Raw genomic sequence first — 24,419 nt, 5'->3', positions numbered from 1 at the left:
AACAAAGCTTCGGATGGTGAGGCCTCTCCCCTCTTTAACAATGGAACACATTTATTTTATTAATCTAATGCATCATGTATCATATCATTACAGTTCAATATATCTATCATTAATTTTATTCCCTTCACTTAAAGCTTTTATTGGAATTACTTTGGTTATTAGTTGGTTCTAATGTATTGGTTACCTCTGAATCTGGCTGCTACAATCTCTCTTATCTCGCTGCATAAACCTGTGCATGTTATTCAAATTGCCTCATTTATTATGATAGCTTCCTCATGTAAATTGTGCTGACTGCTCGCCCTTGCACAGTCCTCATTAGACTAATGAAAACCTTCAAACGAAAAAACTAAACAACCTGCCAAATAAAGGTCTGGGGTTATTATGAAAATTACAACTGTGGGAGCCGGGAGAAGCTCTCTTCATTAATTCATGCTCAGCAAATTGGTAACTAATTTAGTTGCACTCCTCTGCATTAATGGGTTATTTTATAAAAATGTTTTCCACAGCCCGAGACCTCTGGTGCACACACTGGAGAGCTCAGAATCCTAATCAAGTCCAGTGACATATTAGGAATTGACAATCTCAAAGATAATACAGCGCATGTTTGTGGGTAGATGTGTGTGGGTCAACTAGCGAGAATATTGGTGTGGATTGCTGGGTCATTTGCTTTCTCCTCTAACATTGCGAAGAAATTACAGTCCATTTGTGTTGATTATCTGAGTATGGAGGAGGCACTTCAGTTAAGAAGTCAGATTTCTGCTACTGAGGAAACATTCAGTTGATTTAGTATGTGGATCTTTGGTTCAACCTCCTCCTTTCTCTGTGTTGCTCTGTTTGCTCTCTTTTTGTCACACACATTCACACACCCCGCACCCACACCCACTCATACACATCAGCATAGACAGTTAGACAGTTTGTGACCCATAAATTCAGCTCATGATCCCGCTAATTATTACTATTCACTGCTTCACACCCTGTGAGTGAAGGTCTAACACTGATCTTCACGTCAGCATAGCCAACAGGGAACATACAGCCCAATGATTTCCATAGTGGTTTTAATATCATTATCAGCCTCACCCCACCCTGTATCACCCAGCACAGCACAGCACAGCACAGCACAACCCGCCCCTGCTCAGCTCAAAACCAACAGAGAATACTAAAATCTATTATTTGCTTCATTTTGTATTTAATCCGCAACGGTAGTAGATTTCTGTCTTTTTTTCTTTTCTTTTTTTTTTTTTTACAAGCACAGCAAAACTCTAATGAAATAATGGCAGCAATTAATAATAAAAACATTTGCTCATGACAATGTAACTGAGGTTCAGAATTTTGAATGTTTTCCCCTCCAAGTTCAGAGTTAATGGGGATGATCGGAAAAATCACATGTGACCAAGTCTACTGCTCTATACATTATTTAAATTAAAATATATATAATATATTGGTATATAAAATTCTGATTTAAAAAATTAGTAGTGCAAAATCTTTGTGAAAATCTTAATAAACCTATTTCTTCTGATAACATTCAGTAGTCACACTGTTTAATGTTTTTATAATTACTTAAGAGAACTCGGAGCAGCTCTTTAATAATTCTGACCATTTTTTTCTTTTTTCTATCTGTTAACGGAATATTCTGAGCTGTCCACACCTATTAACTGTAACTGCGGGGAACAATGTCCTATTACAGCAGAGGACATGGGTGTATGGCAATGTACAAATCTGTGAAAATTAGTTTCAAGTGATTTGAACCTTTCAAAAAAGGCAGGTAATTTTTGCATAAATATGTAAAAACCAATGCAGTTTATCTGTAGATTTCTATTGCAAGAGGTTGTCTTTAAATGTCATGACAGCACGTGTAATGTATGGGCTGACATGTGCAGTAAATGTAAAACACTGTAAACACAGTGTTACTGTGGAGATCCAAAAACAAGCATAATGTGCGCAACATTTCATCCAAACATTTATACACATATATATCTTTGACTAACTAGTTTAAGAGTACTGTTATAGTCACACAATCTACAACATACATTGGAAGCAGGAAGAATAAAGAGGCTGACTGCAAATCGTGTCCAAGGCATTTCTCAAACTATATTATCAGTTTTAAGGCTTTAAAGCAGAGTTCTAGAAATCTTATGTGTTTGTTTTGGTGAGAAAATACACTAGGAATGGAAAATGTTTTCTAGTGGGTCTACACTTCCTTCTAGATTATTTTCTGTGGTAAAATTCCCCTCCAATTGGTCCAAAAAGGGTATTTTATCAAAATTGACTAGACTTGAAACTGAAACTATAGTTGGTCCTCCTGTCTGCTGTTTTTGTGATACAGACTCACAAACCTGTTCTGCTCTCATTAAATTGTTGAGCCCTCATTTTTGTTATCAGACTTAATTCTCAGAAATGCAACTATTATTGGCTTATAGAACAGAGGCCGTCAAGTAGAGCCAACGTGCAGCATTCAGTCACTTGTTTCTCATAACATCTGTCATTTTCTGAGGGCGTATTTGGAAAATCCTTGTCATGCATCTCTGACCACTCTATGAAACTTTTTTTAAAAATGAAACCTGACTCACCTTTGTCAGTGTGCATCCTCTTTACTTCATGGCTCATGTCGTGGGCCAGGTCTCCCTCTTTAGGCCCAGGCGGGATGTTGGGGGACAGGCCTAGCAGGGCATGGTTCATGGACAGGCCATTGTGGTGTGCCGCTGGAGAGAGGGTGATGTTGGGAACGTTACTAAGAAGTAGTTTTTATACTCAGTCTTTGTAAATTAGACAAAAACGACAACATTCTGCACAGCTCATTCTGCTTTTTTTCTTCACCATTTATCTGTGTTCTCTTATAAAGAGACGTACGTATCCTGTCTGACGAGCTTTCTGTGTGGGCTGGGGAGCTGGACACACTGCTGCTGCGGTGGGACGACGGGTGACTGCCGGGCCTCCTGTTGTCTTCTAAGGAGGGAGCAGGGGAAGGACTGTCCGGCACACGTTCCTGAAACCCCAGCAGTGACAAAAAACACACAGACACACACAGACAAAATAAATATCCAATACAGATGGAAACATAACACCACAGGAGGTTATACTTAAACCACCTGGTAATGTGACATTGCTGCTTTAGTTTAGTTTATAAATTTACCTTTATAACAGAGGTGACCATTCTGGAGGGCAGACTCTGGCCCTGTGCTGCAGCGGCCATGTTTGCAATGGTGCTGAGGTGGTTCATCTGGCTCATCGCCATGGTGACAGAGGCTGGGGGCAGGCTGACTGGGATCAGGGGGTGTGGCATCATCATGAAGGGGAGTTCCAGGCCTGAGACACATGAAGAGGTCGTTGGTTACTCAATGATGCATATTATGAGTGAGATATTCACAGGGGAAACTTCTAAAGCTCTGGCTCAAAACTCAAAACCTGCTGCTGTTCATTCGGCAATCAGCAATTCCCACCACTGAGCTCCCCTTTAAAATTGGTGTCCAATAACACTAAAGCTTTACACTGCCATCCATTAGAGAAAAAGTGGAATAATTCAGATTAATCGCTTCTCGGCTATCTTTCCATGTTAACATAATACACATAAATGTTTTACAACATACGTTAATAATAGATACTACTGCAATAATAATAAAGAAAATGGGGATGATAACTATATACACAGTCATTCAAAGACCAAAGTTTACACAGCAATAAAGATGCATCAATTATTCTATGATGAATAAAAAGGGCACATTATGGAAATTGTCTCAATATTTACATATAAAAAATATCTCTGTAAAAACAAAAGCAATCTTGAAAGCCATTACCCAAATGACTAGTTAAATGTGCTAATGACAAACAAGTACCATCAGACCACAGTATGGCAATGACTTTAGGCTAATTATACCAGCCTATATTTCAGGCCGCAGAGAAAGAGAGAGAGAGAGGGAGAGAGAGAGTGTGAGACTAAAACAAGTAAAGTTACTTTCTGCTCACACAATAATGGGATTTTTCACTATTTCTCTTTCTCTTTTATATGCACACAAATTATTCCATTACAACATCAGAGATATCTTACAAATGTTTTAAATTATTCAATTGCTGTCTAGCAATAGACGCCTAATTGGGAAAACTGAACCATTAGTAGTCCAAAAATGTCAAGAACGTCTAATAAAGATACCATAGGGGTTAGTAGTTACTCAGACTGTGGCCCTGCACTGTGCTTCTGAATGGCTTAATGAAAACAAGCCAACTTTCAAAGGACATGAGCGCACACAGAAGGTCAAAGCTAGGTGTCTGTACCCCCACACACACGCGCATACACAACCACGGCACCCGCCTCCCTCTCCCTCTGCTCTATGGGGACTTTGAACTGGCAGGATCAAAAGTGACTGGGAACAGTTTGGTCTCATTCCTCCGCCACTCAGATGCTTTTCCTCAAATCCTTTAAAGAAAACCTCATAGACACTATTGGATCTGATTGAGCCTCTCTGTTGATTTTTCACTCCTTTTTTTCTCTTTTTCTTGGCAGCCCAGTTCAAGGTAAAAAAGCTGCGTAAAAGAAAGAGGGGGGAAAAAAAGATACTGCACTACAGAAAGCTGATCCACAAAACAACTCCACTCTTCTTTTCTGACAAAACATCAGTAGCCAAAGGGCAAGGAGATCTGCATGGCGAAGCCTCTAAAGAGAAGGACACTGGTTGAAAATGAAAGGACATGAGAAGAACTCCTCTTTGTCATTCTCCTCCTTCCAAAAGAAGCATTGATTTCCATAAGAAAGATGGCATGCAGTTTCTCAGTGGCGAGCATACCCAAACAATATAAAGCAGGGGAGATTAAAGAAAGGCGGAAGCCAAGCAGCACCTTGTATCAGCGCCTCTGCTGTAGCTCAGACTGAATCAATTACCACTCAGCAGGCTAAGCTCAATTAAAAAACACCACAGAGGGCCTGATTGCGGGGGTACTTACTGTAGGACAACATGGAGAGGTTTAGGCTACCTATCAGCCATTCAAGGCCACTCAAGGGCCAGAATGAAGAGACTTATTTTGCCTTTGAGGTGGATACATTACACCCATTCAATCAAACACGGCTATACGCATAGCCACATCAATAAACTATTACTAAGAAATGAAAAAGTGGACAATCACCTACAATAACATGTACTCTCTCTGTTAATCACTTCCTTCTACATGCATCTTTGTTATATCTTTTACTTGATGGTATATGAATTTTTCTCCACCTGACAAGACAGCGTGGTGGGGAAACACTGGACCTCTGTTCGCTCTAAGTGGTATTAGTCTCGCTTTCAGTGCCTGTCCAGCCCCTTTCATGTCACCCCATCCTAAAGCAGTGTTTCTCCCATAAAGGCCCATTCAGGCCACTGCAGGGGAATGTGCCACAGACCAACGAGGGTCCACCAAATCCCTTTATTTGTTGCTGAAAGAAGCCAGGTGAGAAGGATATTGGTTTATTCAAGGAACCTGGCATTTTAGCCCGACAGTTAAGTGTTCTCATTTCATTCATATGTATTTCTTCGCATTTGCTAGACTGCTAAATAAAAGGATCACTGAGAAACAATTTCTAACTTGGTAACAGGGATTCTTTTGTATTTCTTTTCCAAAAACAGAAGCATTAGTCAGACTCATTAATCACCTAGATATTTTGTGTATATTCCAGTGGGCAAACATATTCGTCAGTTTGTGTTTATCTCTGATACAGAAGTTCAGATCTGATGAGAGGTGAATTCCCAATTGCCCCCCTCTCTCCTGAAGGGCATAAACAATGCATTTGGAGTAATTTACCTGAAGTAAGCCTGAGGGACCTGCAAAGGTGAACTTCTATTTACCATCATTAAAACTACAAATCACTTAATACCAATATAAACAGCTCAGCTATTATGTCGTGCAGTGCTCGGGAGTTCACGCATGGATAAGCAAAGATCTGAATCACGGAGGATGAATTGAATGAATTAAAACAGCCCTTGGTTACAACATGATTAAAAAGCTGTTACATCAGAACCAAACCGCACGGCTGACGGTAGGTCCAATACTTAAAAGAATCACACCGAAAGAAGATTGAATGTTGAATGTTTTAAAATGATTAGAAAGAGAACAGTAATTTATTTTGATGACAGAAATGATAACCTGCAGTGATTTGTGCAGCAGTTAATCTTCATCTAAACGGGACTTCAGCCTTTCTGGCTGTCCAACCCTACAGAGGAAAATAAGAAAAAAGAAACTAAGCCTGTTGTCATTGAAAATGGTATGGAGGAGCAGCCAGCCCCTTACCCTTAACTCTGTTGTGGACAGATTTCCCCTGACAAAAATTAAACTAGCTCCTACTTGGCACTTTATTATCTCTTCAACTGAATGATTTATTGTTTGTGGAGCGAAAAGAACCAAAGAGAGGGGGAAGATTACATTTCCAGCCAAAGCTCAAGCCTGATCTCGTTTTTTTACTCCCTCTGTCCAGGAAAAAAAGCTTCCGACAAACAATAATGTCAGCTGTAATTGATCGGAGGTCGCCGGCTGGGCCTGCAGTAAAAGCGCACTATTTAAGCGACAATCGGCCCTGCGCTCTTCAGACGCTGGCTAATGAAGCTGTCTGTCTGGGCTATTTACCTTCTCTTAAATGGAAGGGGAGAGATGTACTGTAAGAGACAGGGCTGGAGAGGATCTGCCTCTCACTCCCATGAAATAGGACCTGCACATGCCTCAGGAATGTATAATTGGTTGGCACAGCCAAAGCTGGGGATCCGGTGCTAATTAAATGACTTGTTTAAAGCCTATCTGTCTTTGTTTGGGAGGCTCTGGGCTTCAGAACAATGCATTGTAAATGTTGTTGTCAAACAAACATTCCTGGTTATCCTTTGATTTGAATTGAACAAGACAAAGGGCTGATTTGCTCGGCACTAAGCCTTTGGTTTTCATGGTGTTGAGATATTTTTTTCCTCTTCTGATCTGTCAAACTGAACAGGACCATTCCAGTCAAGCAGCTAAATGAACTGGCTCACTGCACAATGCATATGCAGTCCGCCGTTGCAAAACAATCTCGGTTTTCCTCCTAATTGCGCTTGTAAAATGGCCCCATGTCGTGTATGTATTTCTCCAACAAAGGTGAGACGGCGGTGCACACACATGGAGAGTCTTTGTTGTGGTCGTATCAAGGATTTGCACACCAGTTCCAAAAGGAAATGAATGGCTCATGACAAAGTGTCTGTCATCCGGTGAGACATTTAGAGGTCTCTCCATAGCACTAATCAGCTATTCATCTTTACTATAACTGTTAATCTCCTCCAAAATCAGAAGCCCTGCCATGTGAGATGGAGGAAGCCTTATAGCCATTAGATCAAACATAAGACACAGCCTCCATAAATATGTTGTCTGGCATCGTGGTGCCACTTTACACAACACAAACGCATACTTACACATGTACAGAAACACAACTGCTCCCGCATTCACACACCCACACTCACATGCAAACAAGAAAAAACAGACACACACACACACACACACACACAGATGGCAGGTTCAGTCAAGGCTGGTGAGTCCTGTTTCTCATTAAAATGGGGGGAGAGAGGAAGGTATTGAGCTTTGATGTAGCCACCCACAGCCCCTCAGTGTCATTGAATGAAACTTTGAAGCCTTTTGTGTTTACGCAGTTAATGTTGATAATAAAGCAAACATCTTGCCTTTGTTAAATACCTGCTGTACACTCGTGAATGTGCACGCGCGCACACACACACACACAACAGCAAACACGCAAACGGACGCATAAAAAGAATACATCTCGCAGTAACAAGGAGAGAAAAACATGAAAACATACGGGTACACGCTCAGACAACGATGCAGTATAGATAATTGAGTATAGGTGCTTGTACACATGGAGCCCGCCAGGCAGAAAAACACATGCAAACAATATTCTTTACATTCCAAAAGCAAAGATGATTGGACAACATTTTGAGCTAATTCACAGCAACAAACAAAATGTGTTTAGCATGCCAGGATAAAGAGATACACTTTCCAGTGATACAGATGGGCAAAGATTTCCTGCCAAGATGCCTAATGCAATGTAATGTAAGAGAAACCATGATAAGAAAACATTTCTGGTTTGATGAGGTAACATAATTGCTTTCCTAACCAAACCACTGGAGTGTAACATGTGGTAGAAATTATCAAGGAGACAGACAGAGGTGTTTGTCCTTTAAGTGTATAAAATCTAAGGCAGGCAACTTTTATAGGATAATTTAAATCCTTGGCTCTAATGGCACACATTCCTTATGAAAATTGAAAGATCAATCATCTCTGTGGCAGATCTGTTGTGAAAAAAGTTCTTCCTATCCTCGAAGAGAAAATGCTAAACACGTTTCGCCATCGCCCCACCCCGCACCAGCCCCCGTTTTAGCTGTCTATTTGTCTCTTTGCTGAAAATGTTAACGAACAGGGCAATAATCAAGCCATATGCTTGCATGTGGCAAATCTCATTACAGTAAATGACCTTTACCAACCAATGCCAACATCCTTGTGCTTGATAACACAGAGTGTATAGAGCGGGGGAGACAATGGTGGGTTTAGTTAACGCAATCATGCACATGTCTGGGGGTGGCCAGGACAGCCAGGCCTTCAGGACACATTAGCAAACACTGTTTGCTTCTCTAATTTGGGCCGGAACCAGGCTCACTTTACATTTGTCACACATCACTCTTGATAAATACACTACATCGGCATGAGAGCACCAACATCTGATCACTGACAATAAGCCGTGGCACAGAAAGTGCTGTGAGCAGAAGAGGAGAGCAGAAGGAGAGGAGAGATATTACTAGCAGCTGTTACTACTGCGGGTGCAATATATTCAAGCCCAATCAATAAAGCTCCTACAGACAGTGACACCCAAGCAGACAGAGGAATCATTTTCATCTGATACTTAGCAAAGGCTCCCCTTTTAAAAAGATTGCTTTCAGTCAATGACAACCAGTTGTCATTTGACTAAGGCTCCTGAAATGAAATATATTGACGAGCGTTATCAATCACAGCCCACTCTGCCGTCATATCACTTTGGTGGAAGAGGGGGGATCAGTTTGCATGTGGTCATCAGATCATCCGTTTTAATTACAAAATTAGCATCACTACCTCCTGTGCTCTCACTTCCTCCATTACAACCACCTCATGAGAGAAATTCAGTAATACAGTGTATTGTTTACAGATTACAGCAGTGCAAATAAGTTCAAGGTGAACTGACTATAATGTGTGAATTTTATATCAGTGCCATCATAAAAATGTTGTTGGTTTGGATTTAATTGCATTTAATTGCACAGATAAAATAAAATATAAAATAACATTATGTTGAAGTTATTTCAATTATTTTGTTTGGAATGAGCATTTTGTTAGGGATTCTAAACACTATTCACCGAGAAATACCTTCCTCTGTTTGTTCACACCGTGAAGGACATGCTGAGATTGTGAAATTCCTTAACATTGTTTGAACTTGCTCACTCTCTCTCTCTTTATCTTGGTCCCAAAGGAGAGGCTGTGTGATGGTGAAGATGTCTGGGCTCAGAATGGCTGATAGCTCTATTTGGATGAGGGTTCCCATATCATAATTGAGAAGAAACACCTTTCGGTTCAGGCAGCCAACAGAGTGCTTTTGTGGAACAGAACCAACTATTTCTATCACACAAATGCTCTTTGATTCTGCCCCTGATTGCGGCATAGTCGGGCAATAGAACATGGGTAATCACAGTAAAAGAGATTGTCACTTTGTTGCTGTCATCACTGTATTGTCATTGCTGTTATTGTGTACACAGTAATATTATTATCTATATTCTAGACATAAACATAGTGAAATGAGAGCATGTGATATCCTCCATGTGAAAACTGCTCCACATCCTATGCAATTACACGCTGTGCATTTTTCACATTACTCCAACCTGCGAAAGCTCATCATCACTGAAAGGTTGAATGTCATTTATTACAACATATCACATTTACACCAAGTGACATTGTCTTTTCAAATTGTGTTGATCTCTTCACTTTCAAAGGTCAGCCCCTTCCCTGGCTAAATTCAACCTGACAGAGAATAGTGAGGAGGGGACAGCCAAACACATGCATCACCCCCACATCAAAGCACTCCAAATTAATCTATCCAATTAATGAAGAATGAGGCCTAATGTTGATGAGAGATGACAACTCGACTGGTCAGTTGTTTTTTTATAGCTCTGCTCCTGCTATTGTGAACTAACCACAAGAGACAATCATACAAATATTTCCATGACACTAGGTTTGCCTTGCGTGTTGTCTCTCCCTGTGTCTATCCCCCTCTTTAATGCTGCACCTCCGCTGCCACTCAAAGATGATAGAACTTGATATGGATCATTACGGAAATAATGTTTAATCAATTCCCCCTGTTATTGTAATGTATTTCTGCAGTTGTCTGCATTTGTGTATTTTGTAGCTACATCAGTGTGCCTCACAATTTCCCAATCATGCATATTCAAGTGTTACGCTGATGCTTAACAGCCGACGCAACTGGAATTAGAACGAGGACATTAGACTTCATTAAAAAGAGAAATGATTATCAGGTTTATCTTTTGAAATGTCTATTAAAATGTGTGTGTCGTTCTTCACTTATCTGTCACCTGGCTCCCATGAGCCTGGCAGACTAATAGAGAGATGGTGAGGGCCAAAGCCCAAGAGAGAGACAGAGACCCATCAAGCTCTTTACTCAGGCTGGAAGGCTGTCTGTCTACTCTGCCACTCTCTGTCTAGCTCAGCGTGTCTGATTCAGTTACTAACACAACTCCCCTTTTTCCCCAACACTTGCAGCTTAATCGGAGTCCATTTGTCCAGCGCAGCTTTGATATCACAATAAAGAAAATATAAACAAGCCACATTGTAATTGCATAAATCAGACAAGACAATAATCTATCGCAATAAAAAGAGGTGTTATGATATGTTCGTGAAATGAATTCTATTCAGCCTATGGCTACAATCTACTCCCTCTCAAGAGCTCCGGCTGACAAAGGCTCCCACAAGAGAGCTAGAGAGGAAGATGGATGAAGTTGCCCCTAGACACTCATATCAGGTCAGTATGTGCTTTATCCCCTAATGGTTAAGGTTAGGATTGAGTAGGGGGTGATACTAGATCTGAGCCTGAGGGCCATTGTTCTGTCTACAGAGCAGGAAGTAGCCACCATCTTCCATCATGGCCCACATTTAGCTGCGCCGGGCCACCAGTACTAGTGCAGCTAGCAGGTTGGAGCGCGCAGCTAGTTGGATGTGTCCTTCCACCCAGAGAGCTTTATTATTAGAAAGGACATAAACAGACTAATTAAATCGCAGCAGTGGAGCTGGGCTGACAGCTGGCACAGAGAGTGTGACCAAACAGATCCCTATCAAAGTGCAGGAGCAGTGTCTCTGTATGTGTCCTGCTTCTGTGTGCATGACTGTCTGCCTGCTGATACGCATGCTTGTATGTTCTGTAAGTATACATACGTGTGTGGCTGATAATTTGACCTATTTTAAACCAGTGTTTATTTTATAATTGATGACAATCATTTTTTCCCACTGTAATTTAATTCATACACACTGTCATCTTAATGTCTTATTTATCTGTCTAGCACAGAGGACAATGACTAACTGATACGATCCAGAATTGTACAAATGCTATCCAGCAGAGCAGTAAACACTCCAGTAATTAGTGCGTGGTCTCCAGGCTGACTCTACTCAGCTCTGCAGCATGGCCAAGCGTGGACCCCATATAGAGAGGAGCCTAGTTATGCATTGATCTCAGAAAATTAAGGCTAACTGCCCCAGATTGCAGCGTCTTGATGTACCTTCTGGATGAGCAATGTACTATACTTGTATTGTTTGTAGAGTAAACAGGATGATTTGGACTTGCTGTGCTTTAAAATGAATACATCTTGAATAATTAATGACGCCCCTTTAAAGCGTTGTTATCTGTGTGACCGCGAACGTAAAACCACTGATGATGTGAAAATATGGTTTTAACAAGTCAATAATGGTGAGTGCAACAAAGAACAGCCTAATCAATGAGGCTGCAACGTTTGCAAACAAGGACTTGAATTATAACGCCAATAATTGATCTCTTCCATTTTTTCCTCTCTCCTTCGTCTGATGTCATTGTTTATTGATTTCTTCCTGCCAGTGAGGGATGATGGGAAGTTTCAGTTTGTTTTTGTGATGACTTTTGCACCCCCCCTCTCCTTCCCCACCTTTCCCTCCTTTCTCTCCCCTCAGCCCCCTCCCCTTCTCCATTTGAAATTTGCAAGCTGTAGCACCAGCTTAACCAAAAAGGATTAAGTCCCATACCCAACTGAGAACACAGATAATGCTCAGTAATTGGTAAAAAATGAAGATGAATGGGACAGCTAGATAAGGACCAATTAGCTGCTGGGAGTGTACAGCTGTGGTCTCCTCACAGAGCGCTCTCAGGGGCCAAGGCCCCCTCTTTCTCTCTCACGCGAGCATGCACACACGCACAAACACTAACACACATACACACACAGAGGCGTGCACACGCAAACATACAAGCATGAGGGCGGGGCTTGCAGAAATTAGCCTGATGACCCTGGGAAGACAGAATGATGCTTCCTCATCATCTCACCCAGAAACTCTTCTCTCAACTCTCAGTCAGGCAACACTCCAGGTACCTGTCACCATTCGTCCAGCTTCAGCCTAGCATGTGGCTCTCCACTCCCTGTTGGGCGCAGGCAGCCTGGACCGAAGCCACAGATGTGAGACAAAGGGCTTTCAGGTTTTGAAGCTGCGCTGTAGAATGTAACTGCTTATACAGCTTAGCTGTGGTGTTACAAGTTTAGGATTGATTCAAAATGTACAGTAAAATCTGAAGGTTAGCAGTGAATTTTGTGTGTTCTCTTTTCACCGTGGCGCAGTCAGTCAGCTACTTTTTTGGTCGGCATGTTGTGGCATCATCTGGCTGATGAGAGTGGAATTCCCATATCTAATTACAAACAGGATTTCGGCTCCATTAGAGTTGTGTGGTGAGGAGTCAGATGAGTGGCAGGGCAGCACCCAGTGGCCAAACAGAGACACAGGGCGAAAGACATAGAAGTAAATGAGACAAGAGTAAAAAAAAAGGAGAGAGAGCAGAGGACATCGGTGAACGCCGCCTTATCTTTTCTTACCACTCGTTTTCTGCCGGTCTAAGAAACACTTTATTTTCCTTCCGCGGGTGAAAAAAGCAATTCCTTCTCTTGAAATTGGCAGGTGTTTGTTAGTGGGCAGCTGACAATATTTTCTCTCCCAGTAATGAAGGTTGTGGCTGGGGTCAATGCACTGGGAGGGAATGGCGGGCTGTTTATCCCCCTCAAGGCCCAGCGCCACACGTGTTTTGCTTGGTCTGTGATCTGTAATTGTGGCATTTCCTGAGAGGCGCAGGAACAATCCACATTGTGCTTTGAGAGGGCTCCCTCTGCCCAAATAAAGAGTGCGAGAGAAAATCAAAGACATCCCCACACACCTCTCACTCTGTCTCTCTTTACATTCTCATGTCTCTCTCTTTCTATCTGTCTCTTTCTCATAAATGTCTACAAACATATCTATTTCTTTCTCTCCGTCTGATAATCAGTTTTGTTATTTTGGCCTAAAGTTGAACTGGCTGTTTCTTCCTTATAATTAATAACATTGAGGCAAACAGGAAGGTCTAATTGTGATGAATATTTAATGCGAGGGAGAAACATTAGCCTGTTCAATTTACATCAACACAAAGACAACGACAGGCAATCCAACTCTACAAACAGAACAGAGTGTCCTTCACTGACTGGCTCTGCTGTGCTTTGCTTTAAGCGCTTCACAAAGATCTGCTTCAGACAAACACAGAGATGAGGCACCTGTACTTTAACCAAAGGAGGATTTTTTAAATGGGTTTATGTAGTAGCTCAGTCTTTCTGATTAGATGGCTCTCTGTCCTTAGTGGTATTATCAGAAGCATGCTCATTAGCATATCAATTCCTATCATGTTTGGTATAATTTGTGTAAGTAAACACATCCGTTTGCGTGAGTCTTAGTTTAAGCTGGATGATTATAAAACTCCAGTCCATTTCCTGAAAGCAGCTGTGGTCTGAGTCTCTTAAAAACAGCATGAAGTCATACCCCTAGTAAGCACTGTGAACAACAGTCAGTCCAGTCCCAACAAAGCTACAGCCAAATACAGTTCACCTTCTGCCCACTCCATGCTATATCAGTCAAGTGATTTATATGTTTGGATTGCTATTGGATAATGGGCTTGAGAGCTGGACATATTCGGCATTCCCACTCCAAAATAGCTTGTGAAAGCAGGCCAGAGTGAGGCACTTTTGGAACGTTAAATAATTCTGTAATCACGCTTTCAAGTAAGTCAGTTCGTGTTCTTGTGAAATTACATTTATTAAAAATAAACATGTGAGTGGAAGCCTGGGGCTAGATGAAGAAGACAGCATGCTGCTAGCTGTGTTTCATGGCCCTGCGGTGCCAAGCAGGCCATATTTCTCCGCCGTATTATCAGGATGACTCCTGCTGGCCACCCTGTCACAGGAGAGTGCTTGATATAAACAAGAGATTGCTGCGACACCCAGTAATCAATATTAGGACGGTTTCAGTACCAAACATCATTTGTCTCTGCGACCATTCCTTTGACCAAACGAAGCATTAATTCAAATCATAAATCTGAGCTGATTTAAATCCAAAGAGAGAGAGGCCCCTGTCTGACTGCCTGCCCCTAATGATTTATTTTCTACATTTCTGCGAGCGAGAGATTTGTCCATACTCACTGACAGGTCACCTTCAAACGCCAGTGGCAGACTGTTCATCACCATGCAGACGAGCATCTCATCGCTGCGAGTAAATATTAAAGGAAAAGAATCCAATTGATTGTGGATGGGGCCGAGAGGCGTCACTGCCATATATTTCACTCAGAGAGCTAATGCTGTGGCCCATGCACCCACACCTAGAGCTGCTCCCCCTTGCCAGAATTATGATTCTACCGGGAGCCTGTGTGGCTGGCAGTGGGCTCAAGGTTACAATTTAAATTGTAAAAAGATAAAACAGTTTCTTATTAGCTCCATTGCCATAGCCTTGCTGTTGGTACTCACATTTATCTTTATTTCCATGACCTCGTAGGCTCGTATTCTTTTTTTTTTTTTTTTTACATACTCCATTCTTTTGGAGTGATGACCTCACACTTTATGCATTTTGCATTGTTAAATCTGCTTAGAAACACATCCTGTTTTCATCTCGCACACCATAAGCTCCATGGTGTCAAGTATTACTGATGAAATGTATGCAGGAGTCAAGCCATTTATTACAGTAAGTGAATCAAAACCTCCATTTAGCAACTAAAGCTACAGGGATTACATTTGGTTTATAATTTGGAATGGGCTCATGAATCCGCACCAACATACATTATCACTCTCTTTAATACACTTAAGTGGTTCTGTGTGATATTACAAAAAATCCTTCTGCATTTTAGGGCTAATAATTAATTGAAATGGCACATAGTGAAAACGCAATGCTCTCCCAGCAATTCAATTAGACCTTGTTAAAAGCTGATAGCTTTAGGAAACTGTTTCACTTAGCTATGTAGAATGTTTTTCTTTCAACACAAAAGTCTAACACGTGAAGAGAAAACAAGACTTACCTCACTAAGGTGGATATTAACAGTCTATACAAAATGAATATAAAAAAACATTTCACCATTTTATTAAGAAACAAGTAGTATAGTGTCATGCATGCATTTGATTGAAATCAAGCTATGTATATAGGAGTATATGTGACCTCTGGCAATTTTTTTTGTCTCAAAAAACTAACATTTCCATCAGCCTTAGCAGTACTTTTTGTTTAGTTCTCATTAGTAAAATTTTAAAATTTTAGGTCCTGTATACACAGTCTGTTATTTACTGAAATTAGCACCTGCCACCCACCAAATAACCGCGCGTAAATTGTTGGCAGTGGCAGGTAAAATCGTCAGGTCAACCGCCACTTTAACAGACAAAACAGAAAGACACATTTAGTAAGGAAATTCAAACAAAAATGGCGCTCATCTACTCACCAGTGGATGAGGCAAAATCCTAAGAGTGACAGCCAGTTAGCTAGCCAGCAGCACACTGGCCGGACTACGATAGGCAACTAACGGTGTTGTCGTAGAATCACTAAGATTGTGTAATTGTAATTGAACTCAAACTGAGTATTTTTTGTTTGCTTGCTGGGATCCCGAAGAGGAGGTTTTTGTTGAGATATGGACTCTTGTGGAGATTTCAACTGGAGATAAGTACTATCTTTGTTTTCTAGTGAACAATGGCTGTAATACACTGTGGTAAACTTATTTTTTTTGTGATTCTTTGCAAAAGTGTGACCATGTGCCAATTTATAAAACACTTCACATTTTGCCTCATAACTGAACAATTGTATATATATATATATATAGGGGATCCTTAATTCTAGACACATTTACACGCCACACCCATTTCAGCCATAATAGATCGCCCCCATTTAAACTTTTTGGGAAAAGCAGCTAGTCCCAGAAGTTTCAACAACCCGCCAAAGTTGGAACATTATACATTTGCATGAGCCCTGAAAAAATACTTTTTGTGATAGGCTTGACCATTTTCTAATCATCAACAGCCTAATTAACAAAAACTGCCTTAACACAACTATTTAGTTGAAAGGCACACATATTTACTCCTAATGATCCAGCAAAATTTGAAACTTTTCAGCCTATAGGTGACGCTAACAAACAATTTCTTAAAATATCATGCTAATCAGTCCTTCTGCATTAATTTAAATCAATATGTGCATTTTGATGCAGATTTATATCTAGACATTTTCTTTTCTTTTATTAAAATAGCTTGTGTACAGGGACATGAAATAGTTTACAGCATTTGTCTTCCGTTCATGTGTGTGAAGGGCATCCTCACCGACGCTGGAGCTGAGGTCTCCATTCTCTCCATCGGCCCCATGGTGGTTGGCGTTGCTGTGGTAGCTGCTCATCGCCTCTAGCTTGATCTTCTTGACCTTCATGGCCTCTGCGATGGCTGCGTTGGCAGCTGCTGCCGCTGCTGCTGTCAGGCCTGGAGAGAGGAGGCAGAGGAGACAGAGCGCTTACAGAACGCAACATGTCTGCTGGGGCTTAGCCACGGCACCTGCAAAACCTTTCAGAAACCTGCCCTGGCAAATAAAAAAAAACAAAGAAAAAGGACTTTTGAAATAATAAAACAATGAATAATTTTATACACTACGGGGAATAAGATCACAGCTTGGTTTTTCATCTTCTGACAGGGGATATCTTCACAGCAGGTTATCATGCTGATGGGAATGGTGTGTGTGGCAGCATATGATTTTTATGAATGTTTCACCGACACCGGTATTCCTTGCCACTAGATTGATGTATTTGTATCTTGATGGGAACAGATGTAGTCAAGATAATAGTGCATGATGCAAGCATTTTGTGTGTACAACTTATAATACACTAAGTATGTGTATATATAATAGAGGCATAGTGATACAGTGTGACAAGGGAGGTATCAGGGAGAGAAAAAGTGAGACAGACTCAATATGTGAACAAATACAGAGAAAGAACTGTGTCTTAAAAATCTTCTTATTGAGGGTATTTCAATGATGCCTTCTAATGCATTCAACAGATCTAATCGCCCTGAATAATTCCTAACATTGGTATTCAAATTCTTCACGGCTATATACCGTAGTGTCTCATAATAACAGGGCTCTTCTGAGAGTCAAGGCTGTTCATCAAGCAGAATGGAAAACTATAAACCATGTACCAAGGATTCAATTTTTGTTTCATTCTTTAACACTTGCAAATGGCTTTGAGTATATTCAATGCTCGGAGGGCCATGTGTAAAAATTAAATAAATAATACGCTCCATAAAAAATGTGTAGGAATGTAAGCAATTCAATATCATCTCTATCACATTCTCAAAAAAAAAAAAACACACTCAGGACATTTGAGGCAGAAAATGAATAAGGCAACAGGCAAAAATACCCTATTTACCATATTGGCAACAGAAACACAAGGATAGATTATAACATAATGTGGACAGGTTTTTTTTAGGTTTGTTTTATCATTATTATCATACAAGACAAGTTTTCTTTAACTGCACATAAAACATGCCAGTTTTTTAATGTACAGAAAAAGACTACAGAAATATTAAAAGTAAATATTTGCACCCTGATAGTCTTGCCTGCACAGATGATCATACTGTTTTATGCTAGCCCCAGTCTCATAATACAGCAGTTATAATACAGTCTTTAGTATGCAGATCACTTGAAAAATTCTGACAACATGCCAAATATCTTTGAGAATTTTACATGGATTCTCCTCAGGCCCGAGGCTGCTATTTTCATGAGCATCACATTTTAAATGATCATTCACATTTCAAATGTCATCTCTGAAAATTTACCGGAATAGCAATATTTTACATGGATCAAAATGGACTTGATATGATTGATATAGTAAGTCTGGCATAATAGACATACATATGTTGAGCACACTGCAGAGATCATAAAGCATTGGTTTGTCATTGTGGTATTTCCAGGGTTCTGGTGTATTAAACGTGACTGAAATCTTTATTCATGAGGCTGGTCTCAAACAGCAGGGAGAGATAGCGCTAAAGCTCCTCTAGGTCTGGCGTGTCTCAGGAGAGTCCTACGACTCCTCTTGCCAAGCCCAGAAACAAAATCAAAGATGCACAGTGAGGAAAAGATATGTACCTATTAGTGGAATCACTCATATCAACAATACAGTATATCACCTGCCCTTTTACAGCCGCTGCTTATACTGGATATGCAGGTATGCCTTATGTTTGACGCACAACAAGGCAACGTCTGCGTTTATCATCACTAAGCTGTCACGTCTCCGTGATGGGACTCAAGAGCAGCTATTAGCCATGCATCTGAGGGGAGACACAAGTACAAGGAGAGGTAGAAATCGAACATGTGGCTCTAATAGATACACACGAGCATGCGCACACTCAGACACAAACACACACTGACAAACACGCACACAAGAACATACCGGCCTGGGCACCCTCTCCTCTCATCCCCAGCTGATAGGCAGATGGTGAGAGTCACTCTGAGCCACTGACATGGAGGTGCATATAATTTAAAGCCTTGTTTGCATCTTAAAATACATCAGTACCATATTGACGTACAGTATACATCATGTCAGCGAGGGCCCTCTCGTTTGCAATGGGCCCTGGTTGCTGTTCAATATGCATAGGCAGAGCAGGGGGAAAAAAGCCATTGCCTCATAAGAAGGTGATACTTCTCCACATAATGAATGTGGCCTCTGCCCAGTCTGAAGGTCAGCCTTCATTTGTGTATAATGGGCAAGAGTCAACTGTTTTCCAAATGAGACGTATGCAGAACAGACTGCCGAGTAAATATTGAAATCACCTCTGGGCTGTTTGTGTGATAAATTCCCCCCACAAATCAGGTGCCGCTCAGAGCGGTGCCGCAGTGGTGCTTTCTGATGCTCTCTAACTTTGGCTGTGAGAACACTGTGGTTTATTGCACCGCAGCCTGTGCGTCCTCACCATTACTTTTTCTATAGTATTTTAAGAAAAAAAATGGGGCATGGGGGTCCATCCATGAAGAAGGAAGTGACATGTTTTGATCAAATGTGTATCAAGTAAATAAAGACTAAGACATTGATTTGTACTACTGTAAAACAGATCAAATGATTACTTTTCCATTTTCCATTTATCATTCTGCTCCAACCTCCACCCTGTCAATGACTAAGTGACACACTCATAGATCAAAGTTTTTGTTCTGATAACTGTTTCATTTCACCAGATCAATTGTCATATCCACATAACACACACCTCTATACAGTGGATGTAATAAGGAAGCCAGGGAGATGTTGCCGCCCAGCAACAAGTCTATTAAGCCACTAGAAGTCTAAACGTCAACAAGACCAATCCCACTCAGTGCTAATCTGCATTCATTACTATGCAAACAAAACAATCCTGCCTCATATATTCTTTCAAAGTCACCTTTAGATTCAGACACTTCTCTCATATAGATGCCCAGGCAAGTCAGAATCCTCCTGAGCACAAAACAAACAGCGCATCACAGCCGCATGTAGAGAGCCACACCAGTCGGAGAACAGGAAAGGGAACATTTCAACAAATAGAGAATAGCATGGCACTGTCACATGGGGAGCACAAAACAGCAAATAACAGAGACAAGGTCTGATGGTAGCCCTTGGAGCAGCTGTCATATTAAATAATAATGAAGGATCTATTAATATGCAAAGGAAGCAGCAGCCGACTGGCTTAACGCTGTCATGCCTCTGCATATTGTCAGGATCTTCATCATTAATTAACATGCTAGCTGCCCCATACCTGCGCCAATGTCAGAACATTCTTACAACAAACACCCCAATGCCTGTGCCCTCCGCAACTAACTTGTATAATTAAATTAAAATCAGATTAACTTCACATCAGTACACAAAAGACTGACTTTTACGACTTTCTCTAGCAGTGATTAAAAAAAAAAGAAAGAAAATAACCTGAGCTTATCTGTTGTGTTTCTGTTCTGTCTCTGTTAGGGACTGCACCATGGGCAACAATAAAAACACTCTTTATTTATCGGGCAAGCAGGATAAGTAGGGAAGAGACACTCCATGTCAATGAGCATGGCCGCCTAATTTTATGCATGGACTGGTGGCAGCACAGCAATGACAAACTGGGGTTGGGAACAATGCGACTCTTAGGTACACTGCACCACTTGAACTGGGCTATCCACATCATGACAAATTTAGTATCAATTACACAGCGTGCTAACCTTATGACAAGCAGCGGACTGAAAGAGGAGGGGTAGAGACAAAGAACTGACACTAAATTACCTGGTGCATACTGGATCTATTTTAAAGCAGCTTGAAGTGGCACCGGATTAGATGATCCACTCTAGAAGATGACGTGCTAATTGTACATCAAAGGAACATAAATATTATATATGTCTCCACCTACAGCAGTCTTATGAACCAGCTCTCCCAGGCACTGGAATCCACACACATACTTACAGTAAGGCAGAGCCAGACAGCATTAGAACATATTGTTTTTATCAGTAAAGTACAGGATGCAATCTGGTTAGATGTAGGTGACATTCATTTCTCTAATGGTAAATGCAGTACTCCTGCGTTATTCAAAAGGTTGAAGCCATATCCAGGACATAAATGAATTATATTGAAGCTGCTGCTTAAGTAGTGGCCAGAGTGTGAGTGGAGGCCCCCTTCACTTTAAAGGAGATGTCATCTCAGTGTGGTGTCAGTCCACAGCAAATAATCCGATTTGGGGGCCAATCTGCCTGTAATGCATCAGCGACTGGAAAGGCTCCAGCGCAACCCCACCCCCGGGGGCATGAACGCAAGCATGCACGCCTTCAGACACTCACGCCTACACACATGTGGTTTCACACACATATGAGGGTATTTCCTTAAATGGAAAACTAAGCATATTAAGATGTCCTTTTCTTAATGGAACTGGTGTCAAGGGCAAAGATACATATGTTAACAATGTGTTTCACATAGGCCTCTCTGGTCCTGTTAGAGTGTGAAGAAGACATCTTTCCACTGTGATGAATTTGGTCACTGATTTTAAGCTAATATGATTTAAGTCTAATGTCTAAAATCTAAAAAAAAATAAACATTGGCGGATTACATTTTGTATGAAGAAAAGAAAAAGAATCCCAAAACAGAGTAAACTGAGAGAGGAATGCAGAATTAGTTTTGTTATGTCAAGCCTTTATGACTACAAGATTAGATCACTGAAAAACTTCCTGTATCTGTCATAAAGTGAAACCTTTTGCCAAATTTGAGCTACAGTCGGCCTCTCCTGAGTGATAAGGAGCTTGGGAGGAGGCACCAGCATTATACATTTTCACACGTAACACCAGAAGAGAAATGACGTGCTACAGTGATAAAAACAGCAACAAAAAAAACATTTCACCGAGTGTTTCGCTCCTCCTCTGCAGCCCACATTTAATGGCACAGTGGCTTTTTCGTGGAGTCTTGGGAGTATTGGTGAAGCCTCAGGAAAAAGCCGTTGGCACACATCCTGTCTGTGTATACGGGCGTTAACTCATCTGCAAAATGAACTAAATGTGACATGACATGATGGTGTAACTATTTAAGACAGTTTCTCAATGTCGTTTTTTTAATCATCAATCAGTATATTTGGACATGACAGGGAGATCAATTAGTCGCCTACTCAGATGCTAACTTATGTGTGGTCAATTATACTTAATTATTAATCTGTCAAAATCTGTAACTTCCTTGACGTTTAATGCTTAATACTATAATCAGAACAATAAATGGTTTAATCATAACACAGAAATTGATAGAAAAGTTCTGCCTCTTCACAGTTAGGAAGCTTAAGGCAGTTATGAGAAGACCAAAAACCTCAATTACTTTATCTCTGCCCCCTGAATACCCTGACTAAATGTCAAGATCATAGAGTCCCTCTGGGCTTAAAGGGGATGATATCAAAAGGCTTTTCTGTTGCTTTATGTTCCACTAAATAACACGGGTCTTTCTCATCATTGTCCTTCCCTGCGTTCACTTCGGCCTTTTAGTTCGCCTTCCATACTGCAGCACAGATAGCCAGTGACCTCACCCTATTCCCAGAGTTCAAAGCACTAGCCTGTGAGCATCCATTGTACTGAGTCACAAGGATGGCCCAATCTGTGTTTAATATTGAACTTCAAACATCTCACAGACACTGCATTGCTGCCTCTTGGAGAAAGAGGGGAAAAAAAACACTTCCAGACTGTTTTTGCAGAAGTGGAAAAATGTGTACGGTAGGATAATTACAAGTCTGTTAACAGTAGTTACACACGAAAGATTACCATGGAAAACCAGCTGTGGTGTTTTATCTCTTTGCAAAGTACTACAGTTAATAGTTGGTTAAATACAATGTGTACTGTACACTGAATGAGCATTCAAAGAGCTCAGTTAGACGGTACAATATCATTAAAGACATATCAAGAAGGAGAGCAAAATATGCAAATCAGGGCACTTACAGCCACTAACATCAAAGCAGTCACAATGAAGCCAGCCACAAATAGAACAAAAGCATTAGTTGCAATAAGACTTGGCCCAGGGGTAAGTTAGGGCACAAACGGTTGTTGTTGATTCTTGTGGCGATAAGCTTGCTTTAGCATCACCACCGCCTATGTACATATACCAGTGGAGTGGATTTAATCGCACTAATTAGAATGCACTCAAGGCAAAATGCAACATCTACTGGAATAATCTGAGAGAAAAGATCTCCACTCCAATTTATTCTCCCCCTCTTGGTTTCCGGGGATTGAGCAGACGATCTGTTTTTGGTAAACGAGTGAGCGGCTGGTGTCTGGTGGTTGGGTGCATGTGTCACATTGGACTGGTTGCCATTTCGAGGACAAGCTGCAGGGAGGCCACTGGTAGGGCCGTTGTTTATGTGTGTATATGAGTGTGTGTGACAGAAAGAACGAGAGAGATTCAGAAATATAAAAGACCCAAACAGTGAATAAGAGGCTTAGCAAAAACGACAGAGCGCTACAGATTAAGACCAAACCATACCTGTGGGTGGGATCATGCCAGGGGACATGAGGCCAGGGACTGAGTGGGGCATGATGTGGGGGTTCTCTGGTGATGTCACACTCTGGGTCCTCTTCGGAGGCCGGCCAGGTCTGGAGCTAAAACATGAGGCAGAGAAGGAGGAGAGCGTGGTTGAGAGACGAGGAGGAGACTGGCAGAGGGAGGAGGGGCTGTGGGGGCGGCGGCGGCGGGGGGGTGTTAACATTTGGAGCACTCCAGAATGCAATTCCATTCCAAATAGCTAACATGTACTGTAAATAAATTTCTTTTCAAGGACAGTTGCTTTCTGCAGCTCAACATAATAGACTTCCATAACTAATTAGATTACACGGTGAATTCATTTCCTTTATTGAAGATCAACCACTTTTTGATGCATAATTCATAACCCGTACCTCGTTACCTGTTCCTCCGTATTAATATCCCCACACTATTTGAATTGCCTCGTTTGCATATGCTAAAATCCAGTGCGCGGGCCTCGGCCTGGAAATTACATGTTAACTTGTTATAATTATTGCAGTCAGGCCACTATTGATTTATGAGACTTTTAAAAACCAAATATGTGTAGTTCTGGTAATGAATGATATTTTAAGGTTCTTCAGGAAATTAAAAGGCAATGGCTGCCTTAGGAAATGTTCTGCTTGCTTGATTTAATGCGTGCCTTAGCTGGAAGGTGGTATGACAGAGTGATTCAGACCTGTTGGACGGTTCTGATGGGGGAGTTTTATTACACCAAACGAGGGGCACAGATCCAGCCGTGATAAATGACTGTGCCACCTTACTGTGGAGGAGAAAAAGGCCTTCAAAGCAGATACACCGCTGACTTTCCACACATCTTACTCATTCACTT

General features: G+C 41.2%; 1 protein-coding gene across 10 annotated transcripts in view; it reads right to left on the bottom strand.

The window, feature by feature from the left end:
• Positions 1-24,419, bottom strand: part of dachd (dachshund d) — a 110,149-nt gene that overhangs the window by 20,484 nt on the left and 65,246 nt on the right. For 4 of the 10 annotated variants that reach the window (XR_005444689.1, XM_038720969.1, XM_038720968.1 and 1 more), the window contains 5 exons: positions 23,555-23,670; positions 16,893-17,045; positions 3,131-3,303; positions 2,815-3,001; positions 2,568-2,699 (listed from right to left, as the gene is read on the bottom strand). Coding sequence is in view for 9 of the 10 variants with exons in the window: in XM_038720969.1 (XP_038576897.1) it covers positions 2,568-2,699; positions 2,815-3,001; positions 3,131-3,303; positions 16,893-17,045; positions 23,555-23,670 (761 nt within the window). In the remaining variant the exon portion in view is untranslated. The remainder of the gene's footprint in view (positions 1-2,567; positions 2,700-2,814; positions 3,002-3,130; positions 3,304-16,892; positions 17,046-23,554; positions 23,671-24,419) is intronic. The other 6 variants (XM_038720974.1, XM_038720975.1, XM_038720976.1 and 3 more) reach the window with 4 other exon arrangements.

Source organism: Micropterus salmoides, unplaced genomic scaffold (genome assembly GCF_014851395.1).
Source record: "Micropterus salmoides isolate LMB-PRFRI ecotype aquatic unplaced genomic scaffold, ASM1485139v1 Ms_hic_scaffold_15, whole genome shotgun sequence".
Taxonomy (NCBI): Eukaryota; Metazoa; Chordata; class Actinopteri; order Centrarchiformes; family Centrarchidae; genus Micropterus; species Micropterus salmoides.
The sequence above is the reverse complement of the archived record's forward strand: the minus strand, read 5'-3'. Positions and strand labels throughout refer to the sequence as shown.